This window comes from Periophthalmus magnuspinnatus, chromosome 12, assembly GCF_009829125.3.
Source record: "Periophthalmus magnuspinnatus isolate fPerMag1 chromosome 12, fPerMag1.2.pri, whole genome shotgun sequence".
NCBI lineage: Eukaryota > Metazoa > Chordata > Actinopteri > Gobiiformes > Gobiidae > Periophthalmus > Periophthalmus magnuspinnatus.
In genome coordinates this window covers 13,536,510-13,550,236 of record NC_047137.1, presented here as the reverse complement: position 1 = coordinate 13,550,236, position 13,727 = coordinate 13,536,510, and the positions used below count along the sequence as shown (strand labels likewise).

The 13,727-nt window shown below is 40.0% G+C and overlaps 1 protein-coding gene across 1 annotated transcript in view; it reads left to right on the top strand.

Annotated features, from left to right (window-relative positions):
• The window catches only part of cacna1bb (calcium channel, voltage-dependent, N type, alpha 1B subunit, b), a 194,469-nt gene that overhangs the window by 137,941 nt on the left and 42,801 nt on the right, over positions 1-13,727 (top strand). The window contains exons 28-32 of the mRNA XM_055225690.1: positions 468-488; positions 4,876-4,972; positions 8,728-8,888; positions 9,227-9,364; positions 13,017-13,218. Of these exons, the coding sequence (XP_055081665.1) occupies positions 468-488; positions 4,876-4,972; positions 8,728-8,888; positions 9,227-9,364; positions 13,017-13,218 (619 nt within the window). The remainder of the gene's footprint in view (positions 1-467; positions 489-4,875; positions 4,973-8,727; positions 8,889-9,226; positions 9,365-13,016; positions 13,219-13,727) is intronic.

Sequence of the window (13,727 nt, the reverse complement as noted above, 5' to 3'; positions counted from 1 at the left end):
CTCCCTGATTATTGGACAATATAGCACTTTATAATTACATGCAGACAGTACACAGCAGACTTATTTTGACCTCAAGTGCTCCCGTATTTGTACTGGGGAAACACACTTTTTGCTCAAATACATGGGAAAATATGGGGTACAGAACCTTTAAGTAAACATGGTCAAATCAGATATTCTACTTAAAAAAAAAATATAGCTGCAGTATTTTTAGATGGTAGTTTTTAAACTGCGTAAGTGTCCAATCAGCAAAGTGATTTCAAAATGATTGTAGTTCCTTCTTTAATCCAGCAGGGGCACATGTTGCATACAGTACCTGCCCATCTTTTGTCACTTAGCTGCTTCCAAAGACAAGAATCACCCTTTTCTTTCTCTATTTTTATAGCTGTAATTTTCTCCTGTTTTTTGCTCTGTACTGTGCTGTCCTGCCGTGTTGTTGAAATCTCTTTTATCACTGTTCTTCTTGTCAGATCTCAGCAGAGCATTGCCAGGTGGGAAACGTCCGGGCTCCAATACAAACCTTTATAAACGCCCCCTTATCCCCCGGTCCCCAGACCTCAGCACACAGCTCGCCCTGAATGATTCCTCTTGATCCCAATGACGTTTGGGATTGGACCTCCTCCCTGCCCGAACATCCAAACATGCCTGTTTTTTCAAAGGGGCCACGCGCCAATATTGAGACTGGAATGAGAAACAATATTGGGCCCTCAAAGCTTTCAGGAGGATGGAGAGTGGGCGCTGTTGGAAGAGGCTGTGCAGGTTCAGGGGTTTTAGATTTGAGACTATATGAGAACTATATTAAAATGAAATAAACAGAATCTCTCCAGGCAGAATGAAAACCACAACAACATAGTCCCAAAAGTAATGCGGAGTTATAGGGAATATATTTTTTCTCAACTCAATGTTTTATATATGAATGAAAATCTATGGTTACTATTATTTTTAGAGATCGACCAATAAGGATTTTTTATGGCACATACCGTAGACCAACTGCTTACAATCGATAAACTGCCGATATTTTGGGCCAATGATTTTCCTCCTCCATTTCCTTCTCTAGTTGGCCAAAATTGAATATATGCTGGAGATTTAGGGTCGATAACAATTCTAAAAAGTGCAAATATTGGCGCGATATATTGGCCAACAGATATTGGTCAATTGCTAATTTGTTAAACTGGGTATGTTATTTATTTATTTAATGAACATAATACTTAATATAGTGATAACAGGATTATGAGGGAAGAATAGACAGGGGTAAAAAATTATACCTAGAAACATATAAATTCTAAAAATAATACTGAACATTCAGAGTTTATTAAAACGATATATGATGTCATCTAAAATATATATAAAAACCTTAAACCTTAAATTATATTCTATTGTTGTGTTGTGTAGATGTTGTGTCTTGTTCACCATTTGATAACATACTCTTAATGACAAAAACTACAAAATTGCTGCTTTGTCTTGATAAAGATAAAAACTCCATGTAGCAGAGGGAACACAATTAACCTATTTCACTAATAATCAATGAACAGGAAGAACTGCAGCGTGAACATAAAGGCCTTAAACACACAGACAGTTGTTTTATCTAAACCCCACAATGTCCGCTCCTTCTCCCCTGATCGTCTGATTGTAGCAGTAGCTCAGGTGCAGTTGTCCGTATTGATTTGTGTGTAAGCTCATGTAAAACAGAGCTCGAGCAGATTAGACGCCACAGTCGATAGATCCAGGTGCTGTCATCTCTTCACTCACAGTTAGACCTCGTTCAGTCCTGATAAGGCTCTGCTCACTGTGGCAAGTCTGAGTCCCAACCATTTACTGTTTACACTATATAATATCTCCACTGTTTTTTAGTTTTTTTTTACTAAACTAGATATTCTTTTGATCATGTGGTGAAATTAAAGAGGGGGTATTACTTTTCTACAGGGTATTACTTGTTTAGATCACCATGTTCCCTTGTTTTCTGTTTTTTTTTAATGCTTGAAAACAACCTGTTAAAACATTAGTGTGGTACGTTTTTGCCGCTCTGAGTCCCCCCTCCCTTTGCTCTCCGCGCTAAGTCACTCTTCCTTCAGAGAGACATCACCACAATCGGCGTGCATTTCTTTAGAAACTACCTCACATTGCATCAGGTTTGTGAAGTTGTGGTGTATTATTTTGTACATTTTAACATTGTAAATAGCTCCAAAAAGTCAATTTTCTTCATAATACCCCCTTTTTAGCTTAAAAAATGAACCAAAACCTGCAAAATCTTGATGAATTGTGTATAAGTATGTACGTATAAAAGTATGAATAACTAAAGTTCAAGAGATGATACTTCTAAGGAAACAAATGCCCTTCCAATCTAAAGTCATTCCAAAGCCAAACTCCAGAGGTGACCCACGTCTGGACTCAACTCTTTGTTTCGCTGAGCCAGTGGAGCCCTCAGCGTCCGTCTCCTTATCTCACGTCTCGATGCAATAACCCAATACTGACTACTGACCCTGACCTCAACCAATCACAGCCCTCTCCTCTGTCCTGTGACCCCGCCCCTCCTCTGGCCCCTCCCTCCTTCCTTCTGAAAGCTATTGGGAATGCGATGATGCCGTCAATGCGTTCTAAAAAGCAAAGATGTCCTCTGACAGGTTTTTTTTTCCCCCCATGTTTTGCAGATTGCATGCCACAGTTACCGGGGCATCCGAGCATGAGCGCTGCATGCCTTTTCCTCAGACCTGGTTGTGTTTTTTTTTTTCATGGACATAGAAAATAGACATAACCCCTCGAGCTGGGAATGTATGGAACCAATGTATGCTTCTGTATAGGTTTTGTGTCGTCCCGGGTAAAAATAGCAGCATTAGGGCTTTGTCATAGAGTTACACACACTTGAGTGAAAATCAGGTGTCTCAGGTCATGTGTGAGAGGTTAGGGAGGAATCCGTGGTCAGACTGCTATTCTGGGTCTAAGATCGAACAAAAGGGAGGGAAAAAAATGGATTCTCAAAAAATGTCCGTATCTTAAAGTAGATATGACAGGTTTTCATGTTTTTTTACTTGTTTTTTTTACTTTACTTGAGTTTCTACTACTACTTTTATTACTTCATTTAGTCAGTGGTGAGTGAGTAGCCAAAAATTGTACTCAAGTAAAAGTAATGCTACTTCAAAATAATATTACAAGTCGAAGTACAAAGTTGTGGTCCAAGAAATTCAACAAGTAGGAGTTAAAAAACATTTGAGAAAAGAGATTTAGGACGTATCGGGACGTAACATCTGATTTATAATGTGAAGTTAATGCAATTGGAAGGATAAAACACAAAATAATGCACAAAATCTGGTATTTTCAAAGGATAGAAACAAAAATGAGACTGAAATTGTAGTATGATTTTTACCTTTTTCTATTTCCACGGAATCAATTGACTTTCCACCTACAGAAAGTTAGATACTGTCACTTTTAAAAATCTCAATGTACAATACAAATAATCGTTTGACTAGTTGACAGATTGAGAGAATAATGTCTGACTAAAATATAAATATTAGTTGCAACCTAGAAGAATGTCCAGATATATCTGTTGTTACATTTATCCTCACTACTACGTTCAACTATTGCAGCCACATTTACCATAAAACACACGATACAGAAAAGCACTCAAAACGGAAGATCTATTTTAACCAAAAAACGCACACGCAGTTGTAGTTTCTGAACCGTAAAAATAGCTCGTCCGCGGGAGTAGAAGGGGCGGCCATGTTGGTGTGGGCTGACAGCATGTGATGTGTGCGTGACTGATTAATTGGGGCCCCATGCGGCATCCTTGGGCCCCTCGTCACAGCGGCGATGAGTGACGGCCCCTCCGCTCTGTGTTATTAGTGTAAGAGTGAGTTGGGGCCCCCCCCTCCCCTGGTCTTGACACATCCTCCGGGCAGACAGCACCGGCTCCCGCAAAGAACCGCCCCCTTCTTTGCGTTCTGCGATGGGAGGCATTTTGTGTGATAGATTGGTTATTCTACAGAAAAAAACATGATTTATAAGTGAACGTGATTGAGCAGCGCTGATTAGATAATTGAGGATAATGATGATGACGAGGCCCATGGTACTAGCAGTAATTTTAGCAGAGAGAGAGTTGCAATAGCAGCTGTACAGTAATTTTTGTAGTAGTAGTAGTTTGAAATATATGCTATGCGAGTTTGAGTAGTAATTGAATTTGTAATGTGCACTTGTTAGCAGTTGTAGTATTGAAGTGTAGTAGTGTAGTAGTAGCAGTAGTGCAGGAAGTAAAGGTACTACATTACGCAAAATGGACTCTTGTGAGCTTTAAGCCATGTTAAAATGTGGTTACCTCCTCAAAAACATACTTGTAGTTGTGTTTTGTTACATCCCCAAAGCTCAAAATGCTCTGTTCCCACTTCTGATGTCATGAAGTGGTAGTTTTCAAGTTGAACAGCTACTTTTTAACTTTTGTTCAGTAGAGACTGGTAACTCCGGGGCTGACATTATCCAAATGTTTCTAGTGAAGGTGTGTGGAGTTTAAAAACACAGTGGAGCACTTCCTGTTTTAGCACATGACATCACAAGGTGGAACAGAGTGTTTTCTGTTTGAGAGAAAAAAGCAGTAGGCAGTAGGTAGTTGTTGTAGTAGTTGCAGTAATGTAGCAGAAGTAGACGTTCTAGTAAAAAGCAGTTAAAATCCAAATTGAAATGGAGAGATCTGGAAAAAACACTATCCCTTTTAATTTTGCGAATATAATGTCAAAGAAATAATTCCAAAATCATGTAGTTTCTGTAGAATAACACATGTAAACCTATGCATGATACACTAACTCTCTCTAAGTCCCATCAGCTGCCTGTTAAACGCTGTGTAATCCCCGGTTATTTTTGCATTAAACTAAACCAAACTCTGCGTCTACACAGAGGGACCAAGGGCAAAGACATCAACACCATCAAGTCCCTGCGAGTCCTGAGAGTGCTGAGACCGCTCAAGACCATCAAACGCCTGCCCAAGCTCAAGGTCAGACACTCCCACAGAGAACTGGGGTTACGGGTGGGGGTGGATGTGATAAAATGTGCTAAGCAGTACAATGGAGAGTAAAAGTACTTGTTTTGGTAAAGTGAAGTTAACAGCAAAAGAAAAATATAAAATCTGTCAACTGGACAAAGCGCTGTAGGAGTGAAGACGGTTCGGTGCTCATCCTCAGCTGCTGCTTCTTCAGTTCTGGTCAGATTACTGGTGGACACTGGCGTATATCTGTCTGAAGGGAGGAGCTAACTACACTGAAACTAACACACCTATTATTTACAGTTTCTGTTTGTAGGATAGGTCCAGCAGTAATCTGACTTGAACTGAAGAAGCGTCTCGGATGAGCAGCGAAACGTCTTCACTCCTACAACGTTTTGTCCAAGTTGACAGATTTGAATTTTTCTTAAAGTATAAATTGTGTAATTCAGTTTCAGTTTAATTTATTTTGTATTTCTTTTTGTATTTCTTTTATTTAATGTTTTGTTTTTGTCCCATCCATAAGCAAACAAATTGAAAAGACCGTATTTCACATGTGTGTAGAATCTTGTCGCAATTTGATCTTGCACAATCTTGTGGCACGAGAGTTTGTCCTATCCCGAAAATGCCCACACTCAGAGCAATGGGCCTCATCCATGATTCTTTTCTTGGAACATGTTTGTCACTTCCACTTTGAGAACTCTGCACCAGATTCACAGCGTGTTCCTAAGCAGCCAAATGTCTCCTTAAAAGAGAGCAGCATCTAATTCACAAACATCCAGATACAAACACCACCACACACATTTACATTTCATTTACATACAAATTAATATGTATTTACTAAGAAACACTCCCTAAACCTCCATATATGAGCTCGAGAGGACATGTGATATGAAAGTAACAGAGAGAGAGCTCAAGTGGTGCCCACAAACGCAGAGGGAAAAGTGAAAGAGGAACAACATGTGGAGAAAGCCCTCTCTGCTTGTGGATATCCAAAATGGGCCTTCAATAGATCTAAGGGAGCTAAAAAAACAGGACAGCAGGGAATCTGAAACAGGAAGGAGAGGTGTAACTATTCCTCACACTGCGGGTGTGTCTGAAAAACTTGAGAGAATTTTCAGACAGCATGAGATCGGTCTATTTCAAACCTACAAACACTTTAAGACAGAAACTGGTGCACCCAAAGGACAAAACACTGAGCCACAAAGTAATGTAGTTGACTCCATTCAGTGCAGTGAAGAGTGCAGTGAGTGCTACACTGGAGAAACTAAACAGCCGCTCCATAAGAGGATGTATCAACACCGGTGTAAGAGCAGCTCAGGACCCCAGTCTGATGTGCATCTCCATCTCAAAGACACTAACCACTCCTCTGAAGATAGTGAGGTTCAGATCTTAGCCAGAGAAAAGAAATGGTTTGATAGAGGAGTTAAGGAAGCTATTTTTGTTAGGAAAGAGAATCCTTCCTTAAACAGGAATGGGCTCCTGAGACAATCTCTCACTGATCCTCAGACCCAAAGCAAACAAAAAGGAACAATAGGAGGGCCATCAATGGTTGAATAGGGTCGTTAAGGCTGAAACTGAAGACAATAGATGTTTACAGTTTCAGTGCAGTTAGCTCCTCCCTTCAGATAGATGTAAGGCAATGTCCACCAGCATTCTGACCAGAACTGAAGAAGAAGAAGAAACGTCTTCCCTCCTACAACGATTTGTCCAGCTGTCAGATTTAAACTTCGTCCTTTGCTATGAATCAGACCTGGACGACCGAGCGATTCCACAGACAACAAAGAGGGAGAGAATACCAAAAATGTTGATAAGAAGGCCTTAAGTAAAATATGTTTGTAAGAATGCTTCATGAATGAGGCCGAAAGATTGTAAAAAAAGAAGTAATCTGCCTTGAGCTGTACAAGGTCATGTGGTCAATCGGGGCAGCAGTGACAGGGGCTGGTCTCAAGGCTGTGGGTGTGAATGGGGGGATTGGAGGAGAGGACTGAGGCAGATGGGAGATGGCAGCTCTTTGTGATCTGGGTGCTCTGACAGACAGACAGGCAGACAAACAGGCTGAGAGACAGGGAGATAGGCTGATAAACAGACTGATAGGCTGGTGGACACACACATACACACACATATACACACACACACACACCCGTCTGCTCCGAGGCAGATATCTGACAGAGGGAGGCTGACAGGTGGACACAGACTCATATGGGCGCACTCATGTTTGTAGAAGAATGAAATATGAAATGCCTGTAGAGTATGCACAGAATCTCCTTTTGTACTACTGGGTTTGAGATGGTAAGTAGTAAATATATTAAAAGTAGTGTTTTTCTTACGGATGCACCGATATATCAGCCCAGTTTCTATATCATAACATCGGTATAGGCCAAAATCACGGATACCAGTTGCCCGATATTGTGATCCCGTAATGAAAAAGTTAACCCTCCTGTCCCTTTGCAGATGCAAGAAAACAGCTCTGTGGATAGAACAGACTGTTGTTTTGTCTTTAGTCTGTGTTAAAAGACCCAGTAAGGGCAAAGTTATGTTCTTTTAAACGCTCTAAAAAAGATTTTGACAATACGTTTGATTAAATAAATGCACCACTATTCACTTGTGACCCCAGATAAATGCAGTGTTTGTATTTCTGAGTTTATTTGACAAGTTTCCCTCTTAAATGACCCATTTAGACGTTTTTACAGCCTCTAAGATCGTTTTTGTTGTTAAATGAAGGAGAAGAGTGTAGTGATTGTGAGCAGAGTGCAGAGGGCTGAGGGCTCTCTTTTCTTATGCTGTGCTTGATACTCTCCTCTCTTTTTTCTCTCTTTTCTTAGGCCGTATTTGACTCTCCCCCTCTCTCTTCTCTGCCTCTTTTGTTAGGCAGTGTTTGATTCTCTCCCTTTCTTTTCATTCTCTCTTTTCTCAGCCTGTGTTTGACTCTTTCTCTCTTTTCTCTCTCTTTTCTTAAGCCGTATTTGACTCTCCCTCTCTTTCCTCCCTCTCTTTTCTTAGGCGATGTTGGACTCTTAATCTCTTTTTAGGCGGTGTTTAACTCTCTCCCTCTTTTTCCCCTCTCCTTTCTTAGGCGTTGTTTGACTCTCTCCCTCTCTTTTTCCCCTCTTTTCTTAGGCGATGTTTGACTCTCTCCCTCTCTTTTTCCCCTCTCTTTTCTTAGGCGATGTTTGACTCTTAATCTCTTTTTAGGCGGTGTTTAACTCTCTCCCTCTCTTTTACCCCTCTCTTTTCTTAGGCGGTGTTTAACTCTCTCCCTCTCTTTTTCCCCTCTCTTTTCTTAGGTGGTGTTTGACTCTCTCCCTCTCTTTTTCCCCTCTCTTTTCTTAGGCGATGTTTGACTCTCTCCCTCTCTTTTCCCCCTCTCTTTTCTTAGGCGATGTTTGACTCTTAATCTCTTTTTAGGCGGTGTTTAACTCTCTCCCTCTCTTTTACCCCTCTCTTTTCTTAGGCGGTGTTTGACTCTCCCTCTCTTTTCTCAGGCGGTGTTTAACTCTCTCCCTCTCTTTTTCCCCTCTCTTTTCTTAGGCAGTGTTTGACTCTTTCCCTCTCTTTTCTTAGACGATGTTTGACTCTTAATCTCTTTTTAGGCGGTGTTTAACTCTCTCCCTCTCTTTTACCCCTCTCTTTTCTCAGGCTGTGTTTGACTCTCTTTTTCCCCTCTCTTTTCTCAGGCGGTGTTCGACTCTCCCTCTCTTTTCTCAGGCGGTGTTCGACTCTCCCTCTCTTTTCTCAGGCGGTGTTTGACTCTCCCCCTCTTTTCTCAGGCGGTGTTCGACTGCGTGGTGAACTCCCTGAAGAACGTCCTGAACATCCTGATCGTTTACATCCTCTTCATGTTCATCTTCGCTGTCATCGCGGTGCAGCTGTTTAAAGGGAAGTTCTTCTACTGCACCGACGAGTCTAAGGGGCTGGAGAAGGACTGCAGGTGACTCTCTGCTGCTCATCATCTGCCTAAAACATGGGGGAAATATCTGTAAAATGTTTAACCTGTTAGTGTAAAGTGCTGACGGGCTTAGAGATGCAACGATCCAGCTGTTTGAGTTACGATACTATTATTGATACTGCGGCTTTAGCTCCAGATGCCCTTTTTGTCCTTTTTTTGGTCAAATACTTTACTCATCTCTGTATTCATGGCCTTCCCCGTTCTGTAGTCATGACATTTAAGCAATTTAAATAAAAAATATTATATCTTCTGAATGGAGAACAGTCCGAACGAGGTCCTGAAATCCATGAATATTAACCTGCTGTCTGTGTGGTCACTAGGGGTCAGTTCCTGGACTACGATCGGGAGGACGTGGCCGCTCAGCCCAGGGAGTGGAAGAAGTACGAGTTCCACTACGACAACGTGCTGTGGGCCTTCCTCACGCTCTTCACTGTGTCTACCGGAGAAGGCTGGCCAATGTGAGTGCTCCCAGCAGACAAGCATAGGACTTTAAAGGCTGGGACATGAATATTTTCCTCCAGTTTAGGAAAAATGGCCTATTCTATACTATACTACTATGAAAAAGCAGCCAAAAAAGAGATTATTTTGTGTGTGCGGACAACCCAGACAGCTGTTTCTGTGTTATGGTTCATCATCGTAGTGAGAGATGAAGTTCAGATAACAGTTCATTCTGAAATTTGTTTTTCTCTCATGGTTCAAAATCATGAACAAGCCGGTTTAATTATATTGTAACTAAAGCTGTACAAAATGGCTTCTTCTTCTGTGATTTCTTAAACCAACCTGTCACCCAGAAGCTGACAAAAGGAGGCGTGGTTGGGGAAATGTAGTCAGCATTTATGAGTTTGATCTTAGAGCTGCATTAAAGGTCACATATTACGCAAAATTTACTCTTTCTTGTGAGATTTAAGTCGTGTTATAAAGCTGTTACCTCCTCAAAAACACACCTAGAGTTGTGTTTTGTTTCATTCACACACGTTTATTATTAGTCTGTCCACATCTCCAAAGCTCAAAATGCTCTGTTCCACCTTGTGATGTCATGAAGTGGTAGTTTTCAAGTTAACAGCTACCTTTTTACCTTGTGTTCAGTAGAGATTGGAAATTTCAGGTCTGAAATCATCCAAAAGATTCTAGTAAAGGTGCACGGAGTTTAAAAACACAGCTGTATTACCACGATGACATCACAAGGTGGCACAGAGTGTTTTCGGTTTGATATATGCAGGGTTTGTGTGTTAAACATGTGTGGATGAAACAAAACACAACTCCAGGCATGTTTTTGATGAGGAAACAACATTATAACATAGATCAAATATAGGATAATATGGGCTCTAAACAGAAAAGCACTGAATTACTGTATAATCATCTCCACATGTTCACACATCGTCACAAGGCCACGCTGTTTCATAATTCACTATTAGATCATATTGTTACATTGCCCAGCCCTACTTCAGCAAAGACCGTATACAAAAGTCACGGGTTACATCAGAATGGGTGTATTTCTGTCCTGAGGAATGGGAGCTGTCACACACGGAGGAGCAGTCACAGCACAGTGAATAATGCCTAAGCCTAATGACTGCAGCGTATTGTGTGAAGGAGCAATCAGGCCTCCTTACATCAGCTCTCGGCTCAACCACAAACCAAAACATCAGCAGCTATTGTGTCGCTCTCATCAGCTTCAACGCGGCGGGAAACGGGAAGAAGCACGTCTAAAGTGAAAAACAACTTAAAGTGCAAAAGGCTGGTTTGGGTACACGTGTTACTAAAAGGTCATGAAAGGAAATGTATGTAAGATTTTGACTTTAGATTCCACAAACCTGACCTCATTCTGTCCCCAGATATGTTCAAATCAAGTATAGCTTTTACTGATAGCAATCGTACGGCTGATTTATTCTTAATTACAAAAACAACGGGCATGATGGACAAATTGTTTGTTTTTATGTTGAATGAGACTCACATGTGTCTCTCATTTGGGTTGGGTTGGGTTTCGCTGCTGAAATCCTGCTGGTTTAAACCTAAAATGACTCTCGCGGAGCTGAAATGTCACTACCACTGGCAACGCAGGTTCAGTTGTGACTGTGGTAGCTTTTTTTAAAAACTATAAGAGCGCTGGCTACACAGTTCCTTTAACGTGATTGTATTTAAGATTTGATAAATATCGTACCTAATTTTCCCTAGTTTGGCCATTTTACGCAATAATCATTAGGGCGTTTTTGACAAATAATATTGTTAAATCACCTTTTGAACTGTCTGAAAAACGTGTTGCAGGTGATAAAATTGTCCCTCGATTTTAGTTTGGACTATTGATGACGGAAGAAGATGGATTCTTTTTTGAATTCATTTCTACTTACTGTAATTTTCTACTTGCAGCTTCCCACTTAACTTATGTAAAACTATGATAAATATTTACCGCAGATCCCACCAAATCAAGGCATAAAATGAAAACCTGTCATATGCACTAAAAATCATTGAAGTCAAGAATATCCAGCGTCTAGAGTAACCGTGTGTAAGTGTGCAGATCCGAGGCATGGCTTTTTAAACACGTGAGAATTGGCAATTTATTCATGTGATTGGAACTGCATGCATTCAATTATTAGGGGAAAATTGAGTGCATCTTCATGAGGACTCAGCTGGAGGGACTAAGCTATGAACTGAACATTATAATGGATAAATACAACTGTGTACGTAGAGTTTATAACGTTTAAACCATTGAAACCATCTGTTTTGCTCAATTAGAATTACATTGCATTTAAAGTCTTTGAAAACATTTGATGAAGTAATGCTGTTTCTATTCTCTATGTAACAGGTATAAGACATATCACAGTTCCTAGAGTGATGAAGAGATCTATTAAAATAAGATTACACAGTCTGCTTACAGTATGTGTTTTAAGCCACTGTGAAATGGGGCAAAAACATGATTTAAAAGACTATTTTCAAATCAAATTCATGTTTTATCCTTATGAGAAAAATGCGTTTGATCTTAATTTTATGAAGTTCTTTTAACGAGTGCCATTTAAACACACAGAAGAACAGTCAAATGTCTTTGTCCTTTGTCTGAACCACAGGCTTTACTCACAGGATGGGCTGTAGACCCAAACTGATCATTGACGTTTACACACCACTAGGTCTCAATTCGGTTCAAATTTACCTTACACTGCAAAATATGTGATTTTAACAATGCACTTTTTAACTTTTTTTAAACTTCAGTTCTTAGGCTATGCAAAGCTGCCTTGCTAACTTTCTTGAGCTAATACAGGACGCCTCTTTTAAACGGTTCCTCAAAACTGAATCTCATAAACCAAATCTTTTTTCTTTCTAATCTTATGCATTTTTACACTGATTTATTTTGAACCAACACACAAATCCGCACAGATGATTGTAGCGCAGCCTTTTATGTGGATGCATAATTTCAACACACACCCACTTTTCAGTTTGAACAATTGAATCAAATCTGTCTGTCAGTTTAAACATTAATTTAATAAAACAAAGATGTTGTCATTTATTTTATTTGTCTAATCAAAACTCAAGTTCAATTTAGACAAGTTTAAGCTCTTGTTTATATTACGGTTGCCAGGTAACAGTTACAGAATTACCTCTTCAGTGCATTTTTTCTTTAAGTTTATCACTTTATACATTTTATATACATACTGAAGACCTCAAATATATGAAGCAAGATATATGGAATTATGTAGCAAAGAAAAAAGTTAAATAACACAATATTATTTCTATATTTTATATCCGAATCCTCAAAGTAGCCCCCCTTTGTTTTGTGGACAGCACTGCAAACCTTTGGCCTTCTCTTCTTCTTCTTCTTGATAAATTCAAATTAAATGGTTTTCACTTCACAGTTGTGCCATGTCTGGGTCAAGAAATGCCAATTGCAAAACAGATTTTTTTTCCAAATTCCATGTGTCATTCATAGTTTTAATGCCGTCAGTGACAATCTACGATCCTGGAAATAAAGAAGAAACAGAAATGAAAAACAGTATCCAAACTTTTGACTGGTAGTGTATGTCGTATCTGCTGCCCTTGTCCAACCAGGGTTTAAATCATTTTTTTAACCAGTACTTAATGGTAGATACTTGATAGTAGACGTTGTGCTCTGTCTCTGTCCAGGGTGCTGAAACACTCCATGGATGCCACCTACGAAGACCAAGGTCCCAGCCCGGGTTTCCGCATGGAGACGTCCATCTTCTATGTGGTTTACTTCGTGGTCTTCCCGTTCTTCTTCGTCAACATCTTCGTGGCTCTGATCATCATCACGTTTCAGGAGCAGGGGGATAAAGCCATGTCTGAGTGCAGTCTGGAGAAAAACGAGGTATGTCATGGGATTATAAGTGGAAACTGATACTTAATTTGCAGCTGATGTCCTCAACATTCCCTGGGGATGTGATGAACTTTAATCTGAGCTTTATTTTAACACAATCTGACCATAAAGACGTACAACAGGTGAGCTGATTTGTGCTGTTAAACAAGTCTTTCACACAAAAAATGGCATTCACAAGCTAGTTAGCATTAGCCATCAGTGTTTCAGCTTCTCTTTCTCACCTTTTTGTTGAAAACCAGATTCCTAAACAGGACCATGATCGCTCGTATTGATCACAGGCTTATGAAAATGTGTTGTTTAAATTAATTTGGTGTTTTTTTTCTTGATTTTTCAGACAATCTTCTCACTTTTTTGACAGTGTTTGGTAATGTGTGCATTGTATCATCATGGTAACTCCTAAATATTCCACCATTAGAGAAGTAACACCCCCAGCGTTAAGTATCAATATTAAAATTTGTGCACAGTTTTGCTCTTATGAGTGGATGAATCTGCTAAACGGG